Source organism: Oncorhynchus mykiss, chromosome 12, assembly GCF_013265735.2.
Source record: "Oncorhynchus mykiss isolate Arlee chromosome 12, USDA_OmykA_1.1, whole genome shotgun sequence".
Lineage (NCBI taxonomy): Eukaryota > Metazoa > Chordata > Actinopteri > Salmoniformes > Salmonidae > Oncorhynchus > Oncorhynchus mykiss.
The window spans coordinates 6,563,934-6,590,944 of record NC_048576.1 but is presented as its reverse complement, the minus strand read 5'-3'; the positions used below and the strand labels follow the sequence as shown (position 1 = coordinate 6,590,944).

General features: G+C 43.0%; 1 protein-coding gene across 1 annotated transcript in view; it reads right to left on the bottom strand.

Annotated features, from left to right (window-relative positions):
• The window catches only part of dcc (DCC netrin 1 receptor), a 600,603-nt gene that overhangs the window by 311,384 nt on the left and 262,208 nt on the right, over positions 1–27,011 (bottom strand). The window contains exons 4-5 of the mRNA XM_036936778.1: positions 23,734–23,884; positions 22,154–22,290 (exon numbers count right to left, since the gene is read on the bottom strand). Coding sequence (XP_036792673.1) covers positions 22,154–22,290; positions 23,734–23,884 — 288 coding nt within the window. The remainder of the gene's footprint in view (positions 1–22,153; positions 22,291–23,733; positions 23,885–27,011) is intronic.

The window sequence follows — 27,011 nt, the reverse complement described above, 5'->3', positions numbered from 1 at the left end:
GTGAGTGAGTGAGTGAGTGAGTGAGTTAGTTAGTGAGTGAGTGAGGGTGTGTGTTCGTGTGTGTCCGTGTGTCCGTGTGTGTCCGTGTGTGTCCGTGTGTCTGTGTCCGTGTGTCTGTGTGTGTGTGTATATGTGTGTGTAAAATAGATGGAACCAGGTCAATAATGACTGACTGAGTAGTGATTATCCCCACACTCACCAGGAGAAATGTACACAACACAACACAACTATCATAACCCTCACAACTTTCACACAGTGCACTCCCAATAAATGATAACCCTAAACTGAGGCTGTGTCCCAAAATAGCACCATATTCCCTAAGAAGTGCACTACCTTTGACCGGAGCCCTATGGGTAGTGCACTATGTAGGGAATAGGGTGCCATTTGGGACTCATACTGAGCTATTGACATTGTCTTGACTAAATTAATTGGGCTGCTAAAAGCCTTAATGAGGCTCATTGAAGTCATTATTATAGAAAATAACAAACATTCATTATCCCAATCACAGCCACTAAGGCTATGTCTCAAATGGCATCCTATGCCCGACACAGTGTTATGGGTTCTGATCAAAAGTAGTTCACTATATAGGGGGAAAAGGGTAATATTTGGGCTGCAGACTAGGTTATTAAGGGCCTGCATTCATTCATACACACCTAATGAATCAGCTCAAAGTGTTATGGTTTAGAAATATAACTCTAGTGAGATAAATAACAAGGTTATAGGGTACACTGTATAATGCAGTAGTATGTCTGGGTTATAGGGTACACTGCAAGATGCAGTAGAATGTCTGGGTTATAGGTACACTGCATAATGCAGTAGTATGTCTGGGTTATAGGTACACTGCATAATGCAGTAGTATAGTATGTCTGGGTTATAGGTACACTGCATAATGCAGTAGTATGTCTGGGTTATAGGGTACACTGCATAATGCAGTAGTATGTCTGGGTTATAGGTACACTGCATAATGCAGTAGTATGTCTGGGTTATAGGGTACATTGCATAATGCAGTAGTATGTCTGGGTTATAGGTACACTGCATAATGCAGTAGTATAGCTGGGTTATAGGGTGAACTGCATAATGCAGTAGTATGTCTGGGTTATAGGGTACACTGCATAATGCAGTAGTATAGTATGTCTGGGTTATAGGTACACTGCATAATGCAGTAGTATGTCTGGGTTATAGGGTACACTGCATAATGCAGTAGTATAGCTGGGTTATAGGGTACACTGCATAATGCAGTAGTATGTCTGGGTTATAGGGTACACTGCATAATGCAGAAGTATGTCTGGGTTATAGGGTACACTGCATAATGCAGTAGTATAGTATGTGTCTGGGTTATGGGTACACTGCATAATGAAGTAGTATAGCTGGGTTATAGGGTACACTGCATAATGCAGTAGTATAGCTGGGTTATAGGGTACACTGCATAATGCAGTAGTATAGTATGTGTCTGGGTTATGGGTACACTGCATAATGCAGTAGTATAGCTGGGTTATAGGGTACACTGCATAATGCAGTAGTATAGCTGGGTTATAGGGTACACTGCATAATGCAGTAGTATAGTATGTCTGGGTTATAGGGTACACTGCATAATGCAGTAGTATAGTATGTTGGGGTTATAGGGTACACTGCATAATGCAGTAGTATAGCTGGGTTATAGGGTACACTGTATAATGCAGTAGTATGTCTGGGTTATATGGTACACTGCATTATGCAGTAGTATAGTATGTCTGGGTTATAGGGTACACTGCTTAATGCAGTAGTATGTCTGGGTTATAGGGTACACTGCATTATGCAGTAGTATAGTATGTCTGGGTTATAGGGTACACTGCTTAATGCAGTAGTATGTCTGGGTTATAGGGTACACTGCATAATGCAGTAGTATAGTATGTGTCTGGGTTATGGGTACACTGCATAATGAAGTAGTATAGCTGGGTTATAGGGTACACTGCATAATGCAGTAGTATAGCTGGGTTATAGGGTACACTGCATAATGAAGTAGTATAGCTGGGTTATAGGGTACACTGCATAATGCAGTAGTATAGTATGTCTGGGTTATAGGGTACACCTCGTAATGCAGTAGTATGTCTGGGTTATAGGGTATACTGCATTATGCAGTAGTATATTATGTCTGGGTTGTAGGGTACACTGCATAATGCAGTAGTATAGCTGGGTTATAGGGTACACCTCGTAATGCAGTAGTATGTCTGGGTTATAGGGTACACTGCATAATGCAGTAGTATAGTATGTCAGGGTTATAGGGTACACTGCATAATGCAGTAGTATAGCTGGGTTATAGGGTACACTGCATAATGCAGTAGTATGTCTGGGTTATAGGGTACACTGCATAATGCAGTACTATAGTATGTCTGTGTTATAGGTACACTGTGTAATGCAGTAGTATAGCATGTCTGGGTTATAGGTACACTGCATAATGCAGTACTATAGTATGTCTGGGTTATAGGTACACTACATAATGCAGTAGTATAGTTAGTATGTGTCTGGGTTATAGGTACACTACATAATGCAGTAGTATAGTTAGTATGTGTCTGGGTTATAGGTACACTGCATAATGCAGTAGTAGAGTATGTGTCTGGGTTATAGATACACTGCATAATGCAGTAGTATAGTATGTGTCTGGGTTATAGGTACACTGCATAATGCAGTAGTATAGCATGTCTGGGTTATAGGTACACTGCATAATGCAGTAGTATAGTTAGATTGTGTCTGGGTTATAGGTACACTGCATAATGCAGTAGTATAGTATGTGTCTGGGTTATAGGTACACTGCATAATGCAGTAGTATAGTATGTCCGGGTTGAGATGTCTGTAAATGGAGATGATTGACACTGGCTGGACGGCTATGTTTAAAACGAGGTAAACACTCCACATCTGTAGTCCTCTGTTAGCCTTGTCCCAGGTCTGTTTGTACTGTCTGTTAGCCTGGTCCCAGGTCTGTTTGTACTGTCTGTTAGCCTGGTCCCAGGTCTGTTTTTACTGCCAGATAGCCAGGTCCCAGGTCTGTTTGTACTGTCTGTTAGCCTGGTCCCAGGTCTGTTTGTACTGTCTGTTAGCCTGGTCCCAGGTCTGTTTGTACTGTCTGTTAGCCTGGTCCCAGGTCTGTTTGTACTGCCAGTTAGCCTGGTCCCAGGTCTGTTTGCACTGTCTGTTAGCCTGGTCCCAGGTCTGTTTGTACTGTCTGTTAGCCTGGTCCCAGGTCTGTTCGCTCTGTCTTGCCAACTCCCATGGTTAGTGTTTCCAACAAGGCAGAGAGAAAGATAGAAATAACAGAAAAATAAATAGATACACAATGAGTAACGATAACTTGACTATATAGACAGAGCACCAGTATAGAGTCAACGTGTAAACAATTTCTTGTCTATATAGACGGAGTACCAGTACAGAGTCAACGAGTAAACGATACCTTGGCTATATAGACGGAGTACCAGTACAGAGTTGATGTGCAGGGATTCGAGGTAGTTGTGGTAGATTTGTACATACAAGTAGGGATAAAGTGACTAGGCAACTGGATCGATAATAAACAGTAGCAGCATTGTATGTGATGAGTCATAGTTAGTTCAATGGGAGATCAATGCAGATTGTCCGGGTAGCCATTTAGCAGTATTGTTTAGCAGTCTTACGGCTTGGGGGTAGAAGCTGTTCATAGTTCTGTTGGTTCCAGACTTGGTGCATCGGTACCGCTTGCCGTGCGGAAGCCGGAGAAAGCAGTCTATGACTTGGGTGGCTGGATTCTACATTTCTGACACCGCCTGGTATAGAGGTCCTGGATGGCAGGGAGCTCAGCCCCAGGAATGCACTGGGCCGTCCGCACCACCATCTGTAGCATCTGGCGGTCGGATGCCAAGCAGTGTCAAACCAGGCGGTGATGCAGTCAGTCAAGATGCTCTCGATGGTGCAGTTGTATAACTTTTTAAGGATCTGAGGGCCCATGTCAAATCTTTTCAGCCTCCTGAGGGGTGGAAGAGGCGTTGTCATGTTCTCTTCACGACTGTTGTGTGGACCACGTTAATTCCTTAGTGATGTGGGACACAGAGGAACTTGAAGCTCCTCTCGACCCGCTCCACTACAGCCCAGTCGATGTGGAATGGGGGCGTGGCTCGGCACACCGTTTTCCTGTATTTCACGTTCAGCTCTTTTGCTGCCGTTGAAGGAAAGGCTGCTGTCTTGGCACCACAAATAAGCAGCACAAACAGTACTGTTGCATGATGTTATATTACTATTGCTTCTTGTACTACAGGGAAATACCTCTACTTCTCATCGTGTTAACAAAAAAGCACAACAAAATAAAATATAAATAATATTTTCAGAATGTTATATTACACTTTCACACTAGCCTTGTACAGAAGGAAACATATTTTCCAAGAAATGTCCTGAGCTCTGTAATTGCTTGACCGAAAACAATAGCCTGGTGTCTTGGCCATAGTGGAGTTTGGAGTGTGACTGTTTGAGGTTGTGGACAGGTGTATTTTATACTGATAACAAGTTCAAACAGGTGCCATTAATACAGGTAACAAGTGGAGGACAGATGAGCCTCTTAAAGAAGAAGTTACAGGTCTGTGAGAGCCAGAAATCTTGCTTGTTTGTAGGTGAACAAATACTTATTTTCAGGAGTGCAGGAGCACAAAATAGAAATTTGAAGTTACCTTTCTATATTTCAATGAATTAAAGATTTAAAGCTTGTTAAGCTGTCTATTAATGTTTGGGGGTTCCTAGTTGCCCCCAGGCACCTTGTGAAAAATGTTTCGATAAGCTTGTTTGCAGGATTTTATTTTATTTTTTATTTTACATTAATTCATACAGGTTTTTTCTCATTGAGATAACATCTCTTTTCCAAGAGAGACCTGGTCCAATAGCAACAGGGGGAACAACATTTCAGACAAAACAACTTACATACACTAACACAACATTAAACAAAACTATAAACACACATATAGTACAACAATTACATATTACATTTAAAAAACAAAAACATCTGGACTAAAAACAGCTGTCCTCTTCTATGCATCGATCAAGTGTTTAAACTCCACCAAGGATTCAAGGACCCTGTTTGAATTAGTACGTGAGACTCATTATTTTTTTTAAATCACTGTTCTGATGAAAAACAAAACAAATCTATTTAGATAGATGGGTGTTTTTTAATTTCAGTGCTGCATATTCTGTAAACTGAGCAAGATTTGATGAGCTAATTGCCTTGTGTCCGTAGGTATGGAGGGAAGCCCACTGAAGGCAAAGAAATAGAGAGACGAAGCCCATCAACACAGAAGCCCATGCATCCGTGTCGATGAGAGATGATGCAACACTGAGACATAACTCTTGTAGAAACTTTGAGGGAAGTTCAGACAGAGACACGAGGATTCAGACGAAAAACCTCTGGGAAAAAAATTTAAAAACACTTCACCTTCAATTCTAATCATTCGACGGTATTTCTCATCGGTTTCTCTAACAGATCAACTCTCCAACAGTATCTGCAATAGTCCGAAGTAAACAGACAGAGCAGTCTTAATTGGAGAATGTGTCGTCAGTCCCAAGCCGCCATTTTCCGATGAGTCTTTGAATGAAGAGTTTGAGATAAAACTGTCCAGTTTGAGTGTTTGTTTTAGCTTGTTCCAGTCGCTAGCTGCAGCGAACTGAAAAGAGGAGCGACCCAGGGATGTGTGCTTTGGGGATCTTTAACAGAATGTGACTGGCAGAACGGGTGTTGTATGTGGAGGATGAGGGCTGCAGTAGATATCTCAGATAGAGGGGAGTGAGGCCTAAGAGGCTTTTATAAATAAGCATAAACCAATGGGTCTTGTGACGGGTATACAGAGATGACCAGTTTACGGAGGAGTATAGAGTGCAGTGATGTGTCCTATAAGGAGCATTGGTGGCAAATCTGATGGCCGAATGGTAAAGAACATCTAGCCGCTCGAGAGCACCCTTACCTGCCAATCTATAAATTACATCTCCTTAGTCTAGCATGGGTAGGATGGTCAGAGTAGAGATGACAGTAGCTACTGCCAGGTAGAGAGAGTAGAGATGACAGTAGCTACTGCCAGGTAGAGAGAGTAGAGATGACAGTAGCTACTGCCAGGTAGATAGAGTAGAGATGACAGTAGCTACTGCCAGGTAGGGAGAGTAGAGATGACAGTAGGGAGAGTAGAGAAGACAGTAGCTTCTGCCAGGTAGGGAGAGTAGAGATGACAGTGCCTACTGCCAGGTGGGGGGGAGTAGAGATGACAGTGCCTACTGCCAGGTGGGGGGGAGTAGAGATGACAGTGCCTACTGCCAGGTAGGGAGAGTAGAGATGACAGTGCCTACTGCCAGGTAGGGAGAGTAGAGATGACAGTAGGGAGAGTAGAGATGACAGTAGCTACTTCCAGGTAGAGAGAGTAGAGATGACAGTAGCTACTGCCAGGTAGGGAGAGTAGAGATGCCATTAGGGAGAGTAGAGATGACAGTAGGGAGAGTAGAAATGACAGTAGCTACTGCCAGGTGGGGAGAGTAGAGATGACAGTAGGGAGAGTAGAGATGACAGTAGCTACTGCCAGGTGGGGAGAGTGGAGATGACAGTAGCTACTGCCAGGTAGTGAGAGTAGAGATGACAGTAGGGAGGGTAGAGATGACAGAAGGGAGAGTAGAGATGACAGTAGCTACTGCCAGGTGGGGTGAGTAGAGATGACAGTAGGGAGAGTAGAGATGACAGTAGCTACTGCCAGGTGGGGAGAGTAGAGATGACAGTAGGGAGAGTAGAGATGACAGTAGCTACTGCCAGGTGGGGAGAGTAGAGATGACAGTAGGGAGAGTAGAGATGACAGTAACTACTGCCAGGTAGTGAGAGTACAGATGACAGTATCGGGAGGGGGGGGGGGGGGGAGGGGGGTTGGTATCTGTAGGGGCCAGGGGGAGTGATGAGAATCTCTAATCTGTTTGTGGGTGATAGGAGAGACTTGGGGAGGCACGGTGAGCATATGAAAGAGTTACGGGCATGACTTTGCATTAATGACAATGAGAAGAGGAAGTGACAACATAAAATATAACCAATTAACCCACCTAACCAGGAAGCACCAGCCAACCAGCCACCTAACCAGGAAGCAGCAGCCAACCAGCCAGGAGGGACCAGCCAACCAGCCAGTCAGCCAGGAAGCACCAGACAACCAGCCAGTCAACCAGGAAGCACCAGCCAACCAGCCAACTAACCAGGAAGCACCAGCCAACCAGCCAGTCAACCAAGAAGCACCAGCCAACCAGCCACCTAACCAGGAAGCACCAGCCAACCAGCCAGTCAACCAGGAAGCACCAGCCAACCAGCCAGCCAGGAAGCACCAGCCAACCAGCCAGTCAACCAGGAAGCACCAGCCAACCAGACAGTCAGCCAGGAAGCACCAGCCAACCAGCCAGTCAGCCAGGAAGCACCAGCCAACCAGCCACCTAACCAGAAAGCACCAGCCAACCAGCCAGTCAACCAGGAAGCACTAGCCAACCAGCCAGTCAGCCAGGAAGCACCAGCCAACCAGCCAGTCAGCCAGGAAGCACCAGACAACCAGCCAGTCAACCAGAAAGCACCAGCCAACCAGCCAGTCAGCCAGGAAGCACCAGCCAACCAGCCAATCAGCCAGGAAGCACCAGCCAACCAGCCAGTCAACCAGGAAGCACTAGCCAACCAGCCAGTCAGCCAGGAAGCACCAGCCAACCAGCCAGTCAGCCAGGAAGAACCAGACAACCAGCCAGTCAACCAGAAAGCACCAGCCAACCAGCCAGTCAGCCAGGAAGCACCAGCCAACCAGCCAATCAGCCAGGAAGCACCAGCCAACCAGCCAGTCAACCAGGAAGCACCAGCCAACCAGCCACCTAACCAGGAAGCAACAGTCAACCAGGAAGCACCAGCCAACCAGCCACCTATCCAGGAAGCACCAGCCAACCAACCAATGCTTACATACTCAGAGAAATGTAGGCTATAATCCACAGACAATACATCCTGGTCTACAATCCACAGACAATACCTCCTGGTCTACAATCCACAATCAATACACCCTGGTCTAGACTCTACAGACAATACATCCTGGTCTACACTCTACAGACAATACATCCTGGTCTACAATCCACAGACAATACATCCTGGTCTACAATCTACAGACAATACATCCTGGTCAACAATCAACAGAATAAATTAATTAAGTATGTGTGGATTATTAGCAGTAGGATAATATGAAAACTCTTCACAAATAACAAGGGATCAGAAAGTGAAATTAAATGGCAAGTGGAATTTTAAAAGAAATACTCACAACAGAAACCTGTTTTTAGTGTGAAAGAAGAAAGAGGAAGGAAGTGCTTTATTATGAAATAGTTTTTTAAAATTATATATATATTTTTTTATTGAATATCCGAAACATACAATATAACTGTAGTGAAGCAGCTCAATAACAACACCATACCAGTGTCTGCCTGTTTGGCCCCTGTCATCGGATGGGGCCACAGTGTCTCCTGACCCCTCCTGTCTCAGCCTCCAGTATTTATGCTGCAGTAGTTTATGTGTCGGGGGGCTAGGGTCAGTTTGTTATATCTGGAGTACTTCTCCTGTCTTATCCGGTGTCCTGTGTGAATTTAAGTATGCTCTCTCTAATTCCCTCTTTCTTTCTCTCTCTCTGAGGACCTGAGCACTAGGACCATGCCTCAGGACTACATGGCATGATGACTCCTTGCTGTCCCCAGTCCACCTGGTCGTGCTGCTGCTCCAGTTTCAACTGTTCTGCCTGCGGCTATGGAACCGTGACCTGTTCACCAGACGTGCTGTTTTCAACTCTCTAGAGACAGCAGGAGCGGTAGAGATACTCTTAATGATCGGCTATGAAAAGCCAACTGACATTTACTCCTGAGGTGCTGACTTGCTGCACCCTTGACAACTACTGTGATTATTATTATTTAAAAATGCTGGTAATTTATGAACATTTGAACATCTTGGCCATGTTCTGTTATAATATCCACCCGGCACAACCAGAAGAGGACTGGCCACCCCTCATAGCCTGGTTCCTCTCTATCCTGGTTCCTCTCTAGGTTTCTTCCTAGGTTTTGGCCTTTCTAGGGAGTTTTTCCTAGCCACCGTGCTTCTACACCTGCATTGCTTGCTGTTTGAGGTTTTAGGCTGGGTTTCTGTATAGCACTTTGAGATATCAGCCGATGTAAGAAGGGCTATATAAATACATTTGATTTGATTTTGATCCAACAGACTCCCATACCAAGAGACACACGGAAGCATCCAGGATCAATGCCCTGCTCAAGGGCACATTGACAGATCTCTCATTGGGATGGGCTCAGTCCATCCCATCCCAACCCTCAGCTTCCCTCAGCCCATCCCATCCCAACCCTCAGCTTCCCTCAGTCCATCCCATCCCAACCCTCAGCTTCCCTCAGCCCATCCCATCCCAACCCTCAGCTTCCCTCAGCCCATCCCATCCCAACCCTCAGCTTCCCTCAGTCCATCCCATCCCAACCCTCAGCTTCCCTCAGTCCATCCCATCCCAACCCTCAGCTTCCCTCAGCCCATCCCATCCCAACCCTCAGCTTCCCTCAGCCCATCCCATCCCAACCCTCAGCTTCCCTCAGCCCATCCCATCCCAACCCTCAGCTTCCCTCAGTCCATCCCATCCCAACCCTCAGCTTCCCTCAGCCCATCCCATCCCATCCCACAGCTTCCCTCAGCCCATCCCATCCCAACCCTCAGCTTCCCTCAGCCCATCCCATCCCAACCCTCAGCTTCCCTCAGCCCATCCCATCCCAACCCTTAGCTTCCCCCATCCCATCCCAACCCTCAGCTTCCCTCAGCTCATCCCATCTATCTCTGCTGGCCACCCTCTTTGTGTTTCTACGCGACACATATCTTTCAACTATGATGTGATGTTTAACATACAATTTCAATCTATCTAATCAAATAGAATCCACAGATTGCGAGTTGAAGATAAATACTTTTACTAAGAGTATTAGTATATTAGTAATTGTCTGACCTGGTCTCTCAAGATTTCCTAACAGTACTATTTCTCGGGTCAATTTTAGATGAATGCTATGCATTTTCAGCCATTTCTGAACATGAGACCAGAAACAGGCTACCTGATGGCAATACCAAAATAATTGGTCTATTGATTCGGTATCCTCACAACAAAATCTGCAGAGCTTCAATGATTTTATGCCCCAAATATTCAACATTTTGTTGGTGGCAATAATTTTATATAATCATTTTAGCTGAAAAGCACGAGGTCTTGAATCTTGCGTTGTTTTATATATCAACTCATACACCCTGTACTATGGAATCGGTACATCAAAAATATCTTCCCAACTATTTTGCAATCTGTATGGCACAGTTGTCAACATCCTGGTCCTCAAATGAAACTGGTAAACTTTCCTATTTATGCTGTTTTTATTCCTCCTCCAGTTGTGATCCTTTATATTGGGCAGACAGACCAGTTCCCTACCTCCTCCCGCCTCCTCCAGTTTTGATCCTTTATATTGGGTAGACAGACCAGTTCCCTACCTCCTCCCGCTGCCACCTGTCTCCTCCATTTTTGGGATAATACTGTAGTCAATTGTTGTACACTTGGACTGAGCAGACCTTCCCGTACAATTAAGATGACTCCCATGAAGTACATAACTCTACCATTCCAATTTACAATATCATGTAAGAACAAAATACCCTTTTCAAACATCTTTCCCATAAATACAGGTATTTTATCAACCAGCACATTTGAGTTCAGCCATAATATTTGTTGTAATATTTGTTCTATCTTTTCAGGGGATGAAATTGAAATTGTAGCCAGCTCTGCAATGCTCATTTGAAAAGGAAAGTATAATTTTAAATTAATTGAAAATGAGACATGGCAATCTGCACAAAGGCAAAAAGGCTATTTTTAAACAATCAGTGAGCTTTTTTTAGTAATCTACTTGAGAACCATTTAGGGTTAAAATAAAACTTTTGAATAAGTGAAGCTTTTAAAGAGAGATTTAGAGCTTTTATAATCTCAACCCACCCAATTCATTTTCATTATATAGATATGCACGTTTTATTTTGTCTGGTTTAGCGTCCCAAATAAAGCAAAATATGTTTTGCTCATATGATTTGAAAAATGAATCATCAGGAGTAGGCAGCACCATAAGTAAGTGAGTAAACTGAGATATGACTAAGAAGTTAATCAGGGCAATTTTTCCATAAATAGACAGATATTTACCTCTCCATGTTTGCAGGTCTATTTTTACAAGTTTTCTATTGAAATTCATTGTGGAGAGCTTATTTATATATTTTGTGATATGAATACCAAGTAGGTCTACTTCACCATCAGCCCATTTCGTAGGTAAACTGCAGGGTAATGTAAAAGTTGTATTTTTTTAAAGATCCAATACGTAATATTGTACACTTATCATAATTAGGTTTTAGTCCAGAGAGTACAGAAAAGTTATCTAGATCTTTAATGAGACATTGCAGGGATCTAGCTTGAGGACTTAATATAAAACTTGAGTCATCGGCATACATGGACACCTTTGTTTTTAAGCCTTGGATTTCTATTCCTCTAATGTTGTTATTGGATCTGATTTTAATAGCTAGCATTTCGATGTCCATAACAAATAGATATGGTGACAGTGGACACCCTTGTTTACCTCCTCTTGACAATTCAAAACTCTCTGAGAAGTAGCCGTTATTCACTATTTTACACCTGGGGTTGCTATACATTATTTTTTGACCCATTTTATAAGAGAATTATCGAAATTTAAAATATCCAGGCATTTTTTAAATAAAATCCAGTCTTACTTTATCAAATGCCTTTTCAAAATCCGCTATAAATACCAGTCCTGGCTTCTTACATGTTTCATGATGTTCTATTATTTCTAGTAGTTGTCGTATATTATCTCCAATGTATCGTCGTAAAAAACCTGTCTGATCAGGATGAACAATACCTGGTAAAACCCTTTTAATTCTGAGTGCTCTGCATTTCACTAGAATTTTTGCATCACAACATTGAAGTGTAAGGGGCCTCCAGTTTTTTTAGATAGACTGGGTCTTTATATTTGCCATCTGGGTCGTGTTTTAATAACAGAGAAATCAGACCTTCCTGCTGAGTACCTGACATACTACCATTTCCAAAGGAGCTTTTCCAAAGGAGTAGTTAAAACAATCTAACAATGGAGCTTTTAGTATATCAAAAAATACTTGACATACCTCTACTGGTATGCCATATGCCATCAAGCCTTGGGGTTTTTCCAGACTGAAAGGATTTAATAGCCTCAAAAAGTTATTCCTCTGTATTTTGGCCTTCACACTGATCTTTCTGTACATTTGGTAATTTTCCATTTTTTATATTATTTGGAAAGAATTCCTTACCGTAATCTTCATTCAGTGGGAAAGGATGAGACGGAAAAGAGAACATCTGCCTCAAATAATTAGCTTCCTCTTTTAAAATATAATTCGGAGAATCATCGATCATCGATCATCGTCTTCAGTAACGAGTTTCTGCAAAGTCTTCTTATTAGCGTTCCTTATTTGGAAGAATTTTGTGAAATTTTCTCCATATTCCATCCAGTTTGTTTTATTGTTGTATTAGATTACATTAGATTGTTCTTGAATAAGTTCCTCAAGTTATTTTTGTTTTTCCTCTAACACATTTTGTATCTCTGTAGAATTGTTTTAATTGCTATCTACCTGTACTATGAGTTCATGGATTTCCTTTGTGAGTCTTGTCTCTTTAGCCAGAATTTTTTTTTAAATTATGGATGAATATTTGAATTGAATGACCTCTGACCTTTAAAGGTATCCCACAAAATAAGGGGATTTGCTCAACCTATATTAAACTGGAAAAATTCAGTTATAAATTAATTTGTCTTAATTAAAAAATAAGTTGTCCTCCAGTAAACTTTGATTAAATTTCCAAAATCCCTGTCCCGTGGAAAAACTATAAGAGTTATGTGAAGGCCAATTAGATTATGATCCAATCGTATTCTGTCTCCTATTAAAAATGTTCCAACCTTTGATGCAAGAGAGAAAGAGACATGAAAGTAGTCAAGACGACTAGATTGATTAAATCTCCTCCGTGTATATCTCACTAGGTCGGGTTTTTTTTATCTCCAAATATCCACTATTTCTAATGTGTCCATAATATTTGTGATTTCCTTAAGGGCACGGTGATGATAGTTTGTAGAGTGATTACCTTTTACGGTCCATTGAGGCACTTAACACTGTTTTATAGTCTCCCACCATAACGATAAATACATGTTCTAGTGAGGCTATACTATAGTATTAAATACATGTTTTAGTGAGGCTATACTATAGTATTAAATACATGTTTTAGTGAGACTATACTATAGTATTAAATACATGTTCTAGTGAGGCTATACTATAGTATTAAATACATGTTTTAGTGAGACTATACTATAGTATTAAATACATGTTTTAGTGAGACTATACTATAGTATTAAATACATGTTTTAGTGAGGCTATACTATAGTATTAAATACATGTTTTAGTGAGGCTATACTATAGTATTAAATACATGTTCTAGTGAGGCTATACTATAGTATTAATTACATGTTTTAGTGAGACTATACTATAGTATTAAATACATATTTTAGTGAGGCTATACTATAGTATTAAATACATGTTTTAGTGAGGCTATACTTGAGTTAAATTAAAGGGTTAAAAAAACAGTTTACACATTATTATTATTACACCACACCTTACACACACACACACACACACACACACACACACACACACACACACACACACACACACACACACACACGCACACACGCACACACGCACACACACACACACACAGCTCAGTCAGCTATGTCAATCCAGGAGAGACTTAGCACCATTAAAGAGTACTAAAGCAGTGCTGTAATGACTCTAACCAGTCTGATTTGACTCTAACCGGTCTGATTTGACTAACCAGTCTGATTTGACCCTAACCAGTCTGATTAGACTCTAACCAGTCTGATTTGACTCTAACCAGTCTGATTAGACTCTAACCAGTCTGATTTGACTCTAACCGGTCTGATTTAACTCTAACCAGTCTGATTTTACTCTAACCAGTCTGTTTTGACTCTAACCAGTCTGATTAGACTCTAACCAGTCTGATTAGACTCTAACCAGTCTGATTTTACTCTAACCAGTCTGATTTGACTCTAACCAGTCTGATTTGATTCTAACCAGTCTGATTTGACTCTAACCAGTCTGATTTGACTCTAACCAGTCTGATTTGATTCTAACCAGTCTGATTTAAAAAGCTTAAAAATAAACCTGCCTCCAGCTGCTTAGATACCGTTACCTGCTTCAACAGCTAGGTTGTGGACCAAATGGCACCCCATTCCCTATGTAGTGCACTGTTTTGACCAGGACCCATAGGGTGCCATATGTGACAGAGTGGGAGCCTTAATTCACACAGTAGCTACACCCAGGGCTCCGGTCAAATGAATTAGAGGATGTATCATATCATACGTCTTTATCTGAGACCAGGTTGCTTGTTGCGCCATGACAACAAAGGAGAATTACGAGGATAATTACGTTGGCATTTAGGAGAACTATCGACAAAGGTTAGGGGAACTAACAACAAAGTTTAGGAGAATTATCGACAAAGGTTAGGAGAACTAACCACAAAGGTTAGGTGAATTATCGACAAAGGTTAGGAGAACTAACAACAAAGGCTAGGTGAATTATCGACAAAGGCTAGGTGAATTTACGTAGCAGGTTAGTCGGTGAATTGTGTTAAGTTTAGAATTAGGGTTATGGGACGCTACAGTTGTTCCCGACCAAACTGACCATGCAGCCTTTGGAACGCTAGACTGTCGCGGATTACGCCCACCCATCCCCCCTGAACAACCTCCCTCATTTCGATTTCGTCTAATGTAACTAGACCATTAGTAGGTGTCATACGTCTCGGAGGTGCTCAGAAATACACCAAGTATATTTCATATGGCTCTGACGCCAGCTTGAGTGCTCTCTGTGTGAGATAACACAAATCCCCACCATAAGTGTTCTTCAGCCCCGCCATCTGCCACAGTAACTATCCTTCACTGAGAGAGAGAGAGAGGGATGGGGGGGAGAGGATGAGAGAGAGAGAGAGCAGTTCTCTTCTCCAAATCCATCTGTGGCAGATTATATCCACAGTCCGCTCTCTCCGCTCTCCTCTCTCCATCCCTCTCAAGTCGCTCAATCTCTCTTTCCATCCCTCTCTCCTCTCTCCATCCCTCTCTCATCTCTCCATCCCTCTTCTCCTCTCTCCATCCCTCTCTCCTCTCTCCTCTCTCCATCCATCTCTGTTCTCTCCATCCCTCTCATCTCTCCATCCCTCTCTCATCTCTCCATCCCTCTCTCCTCTCTCCGTCCCTCTCATGTTGCTCCATCTCTCTCTCCATCCCTCTCAAGTCGCTCCATCTCTCTTTCCATCCCTCTCTCATCTCTCCATCCCTCTCTCCTCTCTCCATCCCTCCCTCCTCTCTCCATCCCTCTCTCATCTCTCCATCCCCCTCTCCTCTCCTCTCTCCATGCCTTTCTCATCTCTCCATCCCTCTCTCATCTCTCCATCCCTCTCTCATCTCTCCGTCCCTCTCATGTTGCTCCATCTCTCTCTCCATCCCTTTCCCCTCTCTCCTCTCTCCATCCCTCTCTCCTCTCTCCTCTCTCCATCCCTCTCTCCTCTCTCCATCCCTCTCTCGTCTCTCCTCTCTCCTCTCTCCATCCCTCTCTCCTCTCTCCATCTCTCTCTCCTCTCTCCATCCCTCTCTCCTCTATCCATCCCTCTCTCCTCTCTCCATCTCTCTCTCCTCTCTACATCTCTCTCTCTCCTCTCTCCATCCCTCTCTCCTCTCTCCATCCCTCTCTCCTATCTCCATCCCTCTCTCCATCCCTCTTTATTCTCTACATCCCTCTCTTTTCTTTCCATCCTCTCTCATCTCTCCATCCCTCTCTCCTCTCTCCATCCATCTCTCCTCTCTCCATCCCTCTCTCCTTTTTGATCCCTCTCTCCTCTCTCCATCCCTCTCTCATCTCTCCATCCCTCTCCTCTCTCCATCCCTCTCTCATCTCTCCATCCCTCTCTCCTCTCTCCATCCCTCTCTCATCTCTCCATCCCTCTCTCATCTCTCCATCCCTCTCTCCTCTCTCCATCCCTCCCTCCTCTCTCCATCCCTCTCTCATCTCTCCATCCCCCTCTCCTCTCCTCTCTTCATCCCTTTCTCCTCTCTCAATCCCGCTCTCATCTCTCCATCCCTCTCTCATCTCTCCATCCCTCTCTCCATCCCTCTCTCCTCTCTCCATCCCTCTCTCATCTCTCCATCCCTCTCTCATCTCTCCGTCCCTCTCATGTCGATCCATCTCTCTCTCCATCCCTCTCTCATCTCTCCATCCCTCTCTCCATCCCTCTCTCCTCTCTACATCCCTCTCTCCTCTCTCCATCCCTCTCTCATCTCTCCATCCCTTTCTCCTCTCTCCATCCCTCTCTCATCTCTCCATCCCTCTCTCCTCTTTCCATCCCTCTCTCATCTCTCCATCCCTCTCTCCTCTTTTCACCCCTCTCTCCATCCCTATCTCATCTCTCCATCCCTCTCTTCTCTCCTCCATTCAAAAAGCCATTACTACCACAGCCATCCCCATCAGAATTATAGCATGACCCAATAACTAATGTGCAAAACATGTGGGAAGGCCTCTGATTCCTGCTTCTTCTCCAAGCCTACATGGCACCCTATTCCCTATATAGTGCACTACTTTAGACCAGAGCCCTATGGAACCCTATTCCCTATATAGTGCACTACTTTAGACCAGAGACCTATGGAACCCTATTCCCTATATAGTGCACTACTTTAGACCAGAGCCCTATGGAACCCTATTCCCTATATAGTGCACTACTTTAGACCAGAGCCCTATGGAACCCTATTCCCTATATAGTGCACTACTTTAGACCAGAGCCCTATGGAACCCTATTCCCTATATATATAGTGCACTACTTTTAACCAGGGTAGTGCACTATGTAGGAAATAGGGTACCATTTGTGATGCATTCCACTTTGGCTTCAGAACAGACGAACTGCTGTTACCATAACAACCCCCCACTTCTGCTACTGGTTGTTTATTACATATGCATAGCCACTTTACCCCTCTACCTACATGTATATATATTCACCTTCACTAACGTGCACCCACGCACAATGACTCTGTACCGACACCCCCTGTAAACAGCCTCGTTATTATTATTTTATCGTGTTACTTTTTATTTGATTTTTTACTTTTGTTTAATTAGTAAATATGTTCTTAACTCTATTTCTTGAACTGCATTGTTGTTTAAGGACTTTTAAGTAAACATTTCACTGTAAGGTCAACCTACACACCTGTTGTGTTTGGCGGCAGGGTAGCCTAGTGGTTAGAGCGTTGGACTAGTAACCGGAAGGTTGCAAGTTCAAACCTCTGTCGTTCTGCTCCTGAACAGGCAGTTAACCCACTGTTCCTAGACCAGTTAACCCACTGTTCCTAGGCCGTCATTGAAAATAAGAATTTGTTCTTCACTGACTTGCCTGGTTACATAAAAGTAAAATAAATAAATACAACACTACTGCTCCTATACAGTACTACTGATACAATACTACTGCTCCTATACAGTACTACTGATACAATACTACTGCTCCTATACAGTACTACTGATACAATACTACTGATACAGTACTACTGATACAATACTACTGATACAGTACTACTGATACAGTACTACTGCTGTACTAGAGTACTACTGCCCCTGTACAGTACTACTGCTCCTATACAGTACTGCTGCTCCTATACAGTACTGCTGCTCCTATACAGTACTACTGCTCCTATACAGTACTACTGCTCCTATACAGTACTGCTGCTCCTATACAGTACTGCTGCTCCTATACAGTACTACTGCTCCTATACAGTACTGCTGCTCCTATACAGTACTGCTGCTCCTATACAGTACTACTGCTCCTATACAGTACTACTGCTCCTATACAGTACTGCTGCTCCTATACAGTACTACTGCTCCTATACAGTACTACTGCTCCTATACAGTACTGCTGCTCCTATACAGTACTACTCCTATACAGTACTACTGCTCCTATACAGTACTACTGCTCCTATACAGTACTGCTGCTCCTATACAGTACTACTCCTATACAGTACTACTGCTCCTATACAGTACTGCTGCTCCTATACAGTACTGCTGCTCCTATACAGTACTACTCCTATACAGTACTACTGCTCCTATACAGTGCTACTGCTCCTATACAGTACTACTCCTATACAGTACTACTGCTCCTATACAGTACTGCTGCTCCTATACAGTACTGCTGCTCCTATACAGTACTACTCCTATACAGTACTGCTGCTCCTATACAGTGCTACTGCTCCTATACAGTACTACTCCTATACAGTACTACTGCTCCTATACAGTACTGCTGCTCCTATACAGTACTACTCCTATACAGTACTACTGCTCCTATACAGTACTACTGCTCCTATACAGTACTACTGCTCCTATACAGTGCTACTGCTCCTATACAGTACTACTCCTATACAGTACTACTGCTCCTATACAGTACTGCTGCTCCTATACAGTACTGCTCCTATACAGTACTGCTGCTCCTATACAGTACTACTCCTATACAGTACTACTGCTCCTATACAGTACTGCTGCTCCTATACAGTACTACTGCCCCTATACAGTACTACTGCTCCTATACAGTACTGCTGCTCCTATACAGTACTACTCCTATACAGTACTACTGCTCCTATACAGTACTACTGCTCCTATACAGTACTACTGCTCCTATACAGTACTACTGCTCCTATACAGTACTGCTGCTCCTATACAGTACTACTGCTCCTATACAGTACTACTGCTCCTATACAGTACTGCTGCTCCTATACAGTACTACTCCTATACAGTACTACTCCTATACAGTACTACTCCTATACAGTACTACTCCTATACAGTGCCTTGCGACAACCCTGCACACTCACCGTTTACATTACATCAAAAGGCCATTTAACCCCACATTGGGTTGTAATACAGACATCACAAACTCTGTCCTCTTGCTGCTGTAAAATAAGGTATTGAAATCAGTCTGTGATAAACGGGTGTTAGTGCCAGTCCGTGGTACCAGCGGCAGAACGCTGAACTCTACGTTTTCATCCCATAGCTCGTTCTTCATCTTGTTTTTGAAATAGCCAGCCAACACGTTTACAGCACTTTCATTTCCCTGGCTCTCTTGCAGCAGACAGACATATGGTGAGCAATACGTATGGCGCATAACATCATAATATCACGATGAATATAGAATAGTGAGAATCACAATATATAGCCCCATCATTTTGGCAGTATGGTGATAATATAGTATGGTGATAATATAGTATGGTGATAATATAGTATGGTGATAATATAGTATGGTGATAATATGGTATGGTGATAATATGGTATGATGATAATATGGTATGGTGATAATATGGTATGGTGATAATATAGTATGGTGATAATATGGTATGGTGATAATATGGTATGGTGATAATATGGTATGGTGAGGTCTCTCAAAATGGTGATAATATGGTATTGTGATAATATGGTATGGTGATAATATGGTATGGTGATAATATGGTATGGTGATAATATGGTATGGTGATAATATGGTATGGTGATAATATGGTATGGTGATAATATAGTATGGTGATAATATGGTATGGTGATAATATGGTATGGTGATAATATGGTATGGTGAGGTCTCTCAAAATGGTGATAATATGGTATTGTGATAATATGGTATGGTGATAATATGGTATGGTGATAATATGGTATGGTGATAATATGGTATTGTGATAATATGGTATGGTGAAAATATGGTATGGTGATAATATGGTATGGTGAGGTCTCTCAAAATGGTGATAATATGGTATTGTGATAATATGGTATGGTGATAATATGGTATGGTGATAATATCGTGTGGTGATAATATCGTGTGGTGATAATATCGGGTGGTGATAATATGGTATCGGCAGTATGGTGATAATATGGTATCGGCAGTAAGGTGATAATACGTATCGGCAGTATGGTGATAATATGGTATCGGCAGTATGGTGATAATATGGTATCGGCAGTATGGTGATAATATGGTATCGGCAGTATGGTGATAATATGGTATCGGCAGTAAGGTGATAATACGTATCGGCAGTATGGTGTTAATATGGTATCGGCAGTATGGTGATAATATGGTATCGGCAGTATGGTGATAATATGGTATCGGCAGTAAGGTGATAATACGTATCGGCAGTATGGTGATAATATGGTATCGGCAGTATGGTGATAATATGGTATCGGCAGTAAGGTGATAATACGTATCGGCATTATGGTGATAATATGGTATCGGCAGTATGGTGATAATATGGTATCGGCAGTAAGGTGATAATACGTATCGGCAGTATGGTGATAATATGGTATCGGCAGTATGGTGATAATATGGTATCGGCTGTATGGTGATAATATGGTATCGGCAGTATGGTGATAATATGGTATCGGCAGTAAGGTGATAATACGTATCGGCAGTATGGTGATAATATGGTATCGGCAGTATGGTGATAATATGGTATCGGCAGTATGGTGATAATATGGTATCGGTAGTATGGTGATAACATGGTATCGGCAGTATGGTGATAATATGGTATCGGCAGTATGGTGATAATATGGTATCGGCAGTATGGTGTTAATATGGTATCGGCAGTATGGTGGTAATATGGTATCGGCAGTATGGTGATAACATGGTATCGGCAGTATGGTGGTAATATGGTATCGGCAGTATGGTGATAATATGGTATCGGCAGTATGGTGATAATATGGTATCGGCAGTATGGTGATGATATGGTATCGGTAGTATGGTGATAACATGGTATCGGCAGTATGGTGGTAATATGGTATCGGCAGTATGGTGATAATATGGTATCGGCAGTATGGTGATAATATGGTATCGGCAGTATGGTGGTAATATGGTATCGGCAGTATGGTGGTAATATGGTATCGGCAGTATGGTGATAACATGGTATCGGCAGTATGGTGGTAATATGGTATCGGCAGTATGGTGGTAATTTGGTATCGGCAGTATGGTGATAATATGGTATCGGCAGTATGGTGGTAATATGGTATCGGTAGTATGGTGATAACATGGTATCGGCAGTATGGTGGTAATATGGTATCGGCAGTATGGTGGTAATTTGGTATCGGCAGTATGGTGATAACATGGTATCGGCAGTATGGTGGTAATATGGTATCGGCAGTATGGTGATAATACGTATCGGCAGTATGGTGATAACATGGTATCGGCAGTATGGTGATGATATCTTATTTTGAGGTCCATGGCTCAACTCCCAGCCCAAGCTGTAGTTGTCATGTAGTTCATCTATGTTAAACAAATTCCTAAGTAACGTATAGTTGTCATGTAGTTCATCTCTGTTAAACAAATTCCTAAGTAACGTATAGTTGTCATGTAGTTCATCTCTGTTAAACAAATTCCTAAGTAACGTATAGTTGTCATGTAGTTCATCTCTGTTAAACAAATTCCTAAGTAACGTATAGTTGTCATGTAGTTCATCTATGTTAAACAAATTCCTAAGTAACGTATAGTTGTCATGTAGTTCATCTCTGTTAAACAAATTCCTAAGTAACGTATAGTTGTCATGTAGTTCATCTCTGTTAAACAAATTCCTAAGTAACGTATAGTTGTCATGTAGTTCATCTATGTTAAACAAATTCCTAAGTAACGTATAGTTGTCATGTGGTTCATTTTTGTCACTTGAAAATGCCAGTCCAAACTTAAAGCTTGGTACTCTGTTTAAAACCCTGACAGAGTTTGGCATTTCCCAACTCCCTGGTGTTCCAGCGTTTTGTCCGGCAGCTCCTCCAGCGAGTTGTGAACTGAAAACGTTTACATTTCCACAGATTAGTGGGCATGAAAGGCGATGGAGAAGAGACACGGAAAGAGAGACGCTCGTAGAGTTTTGCCTCTCTTAGTGTGTGTGGCCGCGTGTGTGTGTGTGTGCGCACATGCGTATGTATGTCTGTCTGTGTGTGCCCGCAGAGAGAAATCCCCCCTCGTGAGACGAGCGGCGGTCTCGTAGGACTTACCGAGAACGGACAGCTCGCAGGAAGCCGTGATGTTCTGGTTCTTGTTAAACGCCACGCAGCTGTAGGAGCCTGAATCATCGTCTGTTACGCTGCTGATCAGGAGGTTACTGCCGCCCAGCAGGGAGTACTTCTTAGACCTGCAGAGACACGGAGGAACAAAACTGTCCAAGACAACACAGATGTGTAGGTCTACACAATAAGGAACAATGGGAGTGTGTTCAGTGACCTGTGAACCTGTGATACCCAGGTATATCATATTCTCCTTCAGAAATAGTTAGGACAATGTGGAGGCTGATTCTGTGACCCAAAAAATTACTTACTTCTTATGGACAGTGGGAAGAAGTGGCGACATTACAGACTGGTTCTAGTCTGGTTGTGATGTCGTCAGTTCTTCCCACTATCCATAAGAAGTCTGTAATGTCATCACTTCAATCGGTCTGTAATGTCATCAATTCAAACAGTTTGTCTACTCTTCAACCAGTCTGTAATGATGTCACTTCAACCATTCTGTAATGTCATCACTTAAATCGGTCTGTAATGTCATCACTTCAACTAGTTTGTCGTCTCTTCAACCAGTCTGTAATGTCGTCTCTTCAACCAGTCTGTAATGTCGTATCTTCAACCAGTCTGTAATGTCGTCTCTTCAACCAGTCTGTAATGTCGTCACTTCCACCAGTTTGTAATGTCGTATCTTCAACCAGTCTGTAATGTCATCACTTCAACCAGTTTGAAATGTCGTCACTTCAACCAGTCTGTAATGTCGTCTCTTCAACCAGTCTGTAATGTCGTATCTTCAACCAGTCTGTAATGTCGTCACTTCAACCATTCTGTAATGTCGTCACTTCAATCGGTCTGTAATGTCATCACTTCAACCAGTTTGTCGTCTCTTCAACCAGTCTGTAATGTCGTCTCTTCAACCAGTCTGTAATGTCGTCTCTTCAACCAGTCTGTAATGTCGTCTCTTCAACCAGTCTGTAATGTCGTCACTTCCACCAGTTTGTAATGTCGTCTCTTCAACCAGTCTGTAATGTCGTCACTTCAACCAGTCTGTAATGTCGTCACTTCAACCAGTCTGTAATGTCGTCTCTTCAACCAGTCTGTAATGTCGTCACATCAACCAGTCTGTAATGTCGTCACTTCAACCAGCTTTGCCAGATGGGTAGTGGTTTGATGATCTGCCTCTCACCAGCTCTGTCATCACACATGTCAAAGGTATCATGGAACAGATAGGTGGCACACTTTTCTCTATATAGTGCACTACTTTAGACCAGAGCCCTATGGAACCCTATTCCCTATATAGTGCACTACTTTAGACCAGAGCCCTATGGAACCCTATTCCCTACATAGTGCACTACTTTAGACCAGAGGCCTATGGAACCCTAGTCCCTATATAGTGCACTACTTTAGACCAGAGGCCTATGGAACCCTATTCCCTAATATAGTGCACTACTTTAGACCAGAGCCCTATGGAACCCTATTCCCTATATCGTGCACTACATTTGCCCAGAGCCCATATTGCAAAGTATTGCACTAAATAGTGAATAGAGTGTCATTTGAAACTGAAACAATGAGTCACTCACCTGCTCTGGATTATCTCAGTGCCTCTCATCCAGTGGAAGGCGGGGGTGGGGAACCCCGAAGCGGAGCACTCCAACACAGCATCTCTCCCCAGGAGGGAGGTGACTCTCTGGGGCTGTTGGAGAAACAGAAGGCCCCTGGTGGTTCCAGGCTCTGGAGAGAGAGAGAGAGAGAGAGAGAGAGGGAGAGAGGGAGAGAGGGAGAGAGAGAGAGAGAGGGAGGGAGAGAGGGAGAGAGGGAGAGAGAGACAACTGAGCGTTGAGTGGTTATAATAGTGTCTGGTTATAATAGTGTCTGGTTAAACTAGTGTCTGGTTATAATAGTGTCTGGTTAAACTAGTGGCTGGTTATAATAGTGGCTAGTTAAACTAGTGGCTGGTTAAACTAGGGGCTGGTTAAACTAGGGTCTGGTTAAACTAGTGGCTGGTTATACTAGTGGCTGGTTAAACTAGTGGGTTAAACTAGTGGCTGGTTAAACTAGTGGCTGGTTAAACTAGTGGCTGGTTAAACTAGTGGCTGGTTAAACTAGTGGCTGGTTAAACTAGGGGCTGGTTAAACTAGGGTCTGGTTAAACTAGTGGCTGGTTAAACAAGTGGCTGGTTAAACTAGGGGCTGGTTAAACTAGTGGCTGGTTAAACTAGTGTCTGGTTATAATAGTGGCTGGTTAAACTAGTGGCTGGTTATAATAGTGGCTGGTTAAACTAGTGGCTGGTTAAACTAGTGGCTGGTTAAATTAATGGCTGGTTATAATAGTGGCTCGTTAAACTAGTGGCTGGTTAAACTAGTGGCTGGTTAAACTAGTGTCTGGTTATACTAGTGGCTGGTTATAATAGTGGCTGGTTAAACTAGTGGCTGGTTAAACTAGTGGCTGGTTAAACTAGTGTCTAAAATATTGTGGATGTCAGTGGGTGAATGACTACATATTTCAATGGGAAACATCATCTGAATCATTTTTTCAAAAGGCTCAAAATGTTTAATTCATTCTCATCCCGAGGCCAGTATGTCCTACGGCGTTTTAACTTCACTATAATGTTTTTGGGGCCAGAAAAACCCCATGTGAATCACTCACTCATTGTTGTGTTACCTCAGTCTGTTCGTTAAATGTAAATTTTCTTAGTGTTGTCTCATCTACTAACAAGCCCTGTGGTTTATATAGAACTATCGGAACAAGAGACTGTTGCTGAGGGCAAATACAATGTAAATGGGGAACAACACACTAAGGAGGGAACAACTCAATAAGGAGGGAACAACACACTAAGGAGAGAACAACACACTAAGGAGGGAACAACACACTAAGGAGAGAACAACAAACTAAGGAGGGAACAACACACTAAGGAGGGAACAACACACTAAGGAGGGAACAACACACTAAGGAGGGAACAACACACTAAGGAGGGAACAACACACACTAAGGAGGGAACACCACACTAAGGAGGGGACAGCACACTATGGAGGGAACAACACACTAAGGAGAGAACAACACACTAAGGAGGGAACAACACACTAAGGAGGGGACAGCACACTATGGAGGGAACAACACACCAAGGAGGGGAAAACACACACTAAGGAGGGAACAACACACTACGGAGGGAACAACACAAACTAAGGAGGGAACAACACACAGTAACCGGAGAACAACACACTAAGGAGGGAACAACACACACTAAGGAGGGAACAACACACACTAAGGAGCGAAAAACACACACTAAGGAGGGAACAACACACTAAGGAGAGAACAACACACACTAAGGAGAGCAGAACACACTAAGGAGAGAATAACACACACTAAGGAGGAAACAATACACACTAAGGAGGAAACAACACACACTAAGGAGGGAACAACACACACTAAGGAGGGAACAACACACACTAAGGAGTGAACAACACACACTAAGGAGAGAACAACACACTAAGGAGAGAACAACACACACTAAGGAGAGAACAACACACTAAGGAGAGAACAACACAAACTAAGGAGAGCAGAACACACTAAGGAGAGAACAACACACTAAGGAGAGAACAACACACACTAAGGAGAGCAGAACACACAAAGGAGAGAACCACACACTAGGGATGGAACAACACACACTAAGGAGAGAACAACACACTAGGGAGGGAACAACACACACTAAGGAGGGAACAACACACTAAGGAGGGGACAGCACACTATGGAGGGAACAACACACACTAAGGAGAGAACAACACACCAAGGAGGGGACAACACACACTAAGGAGGGAACAACACACTAAGGAGAGAACAACACACACTAAGGAGGGAACAACTCACAACAAGAAGGGAACAACACACTAAGGAGAGAACAACACACACTAAGGAGGGAACAACACACAATAAGGAGGGAACAACACACACTAACCAGAGAACAACACACTAAGGAGAGAACAACACACACTAAGGAGGGAACAACACACTAAGGAGAGAACAACACACTAAGGAGAGAACAACACACACTAAGGAGAGAACAACACACACTAAGGAGAGAACAACACACACTAAGGAGGGAACAACACACAATAAGGAGGGATCAACACACTAAGGAGAGAAGAACACACACTAAGGAGGGAACAACACACACTAGGGAGGGAACAACACACACTAAGGAGGGAACAACACACAAAGGAGAGAACAACACACACTAAGGAGAGAACAACACACACTAAGGAGAGTACAAAACACACTAAGGAGAGAACAACAGACTAAGGAGAGAAGAACACACACTAAGGAGGGAACAACACACTAAAGAGGGAACAACACACACTAAGGAGGGCACAACACACACTAAGGAGGGAACAACACACTAAGGAGAGAACAACACACTAAGGAGAGAACAACACACTAAGGAGGGAACAACACACACTAAGGAGGGCACAACACACACTAAGGAGAGAACAACACACTAAGGAGGGAACAACACACACTAAGGAGGGAACAACACGCACTAAGGAGGGAACAACACACACTAAGGAGGGAACAACACACTAAGGAGGGAACAACACACTAAGGAGAGAACAACACATTAAGGATAGAACAACATACTAAGGAGAGAACAACAAACTAAGGAGAGAACAACACACTAAGGAGAGAACAACACACATCACATCACACATCGTAACATAAGACACTAAACTGGGGGAATTCTCCAGTCAATACTATCACCACTAACCTGGGGGATTTCTCCAGTCACCACTATCACCACTAACCTGGGGGATTTCTCCAGTCACCACTAACCTGGGGGATTTCTCCAGTCACCACTATCACCACT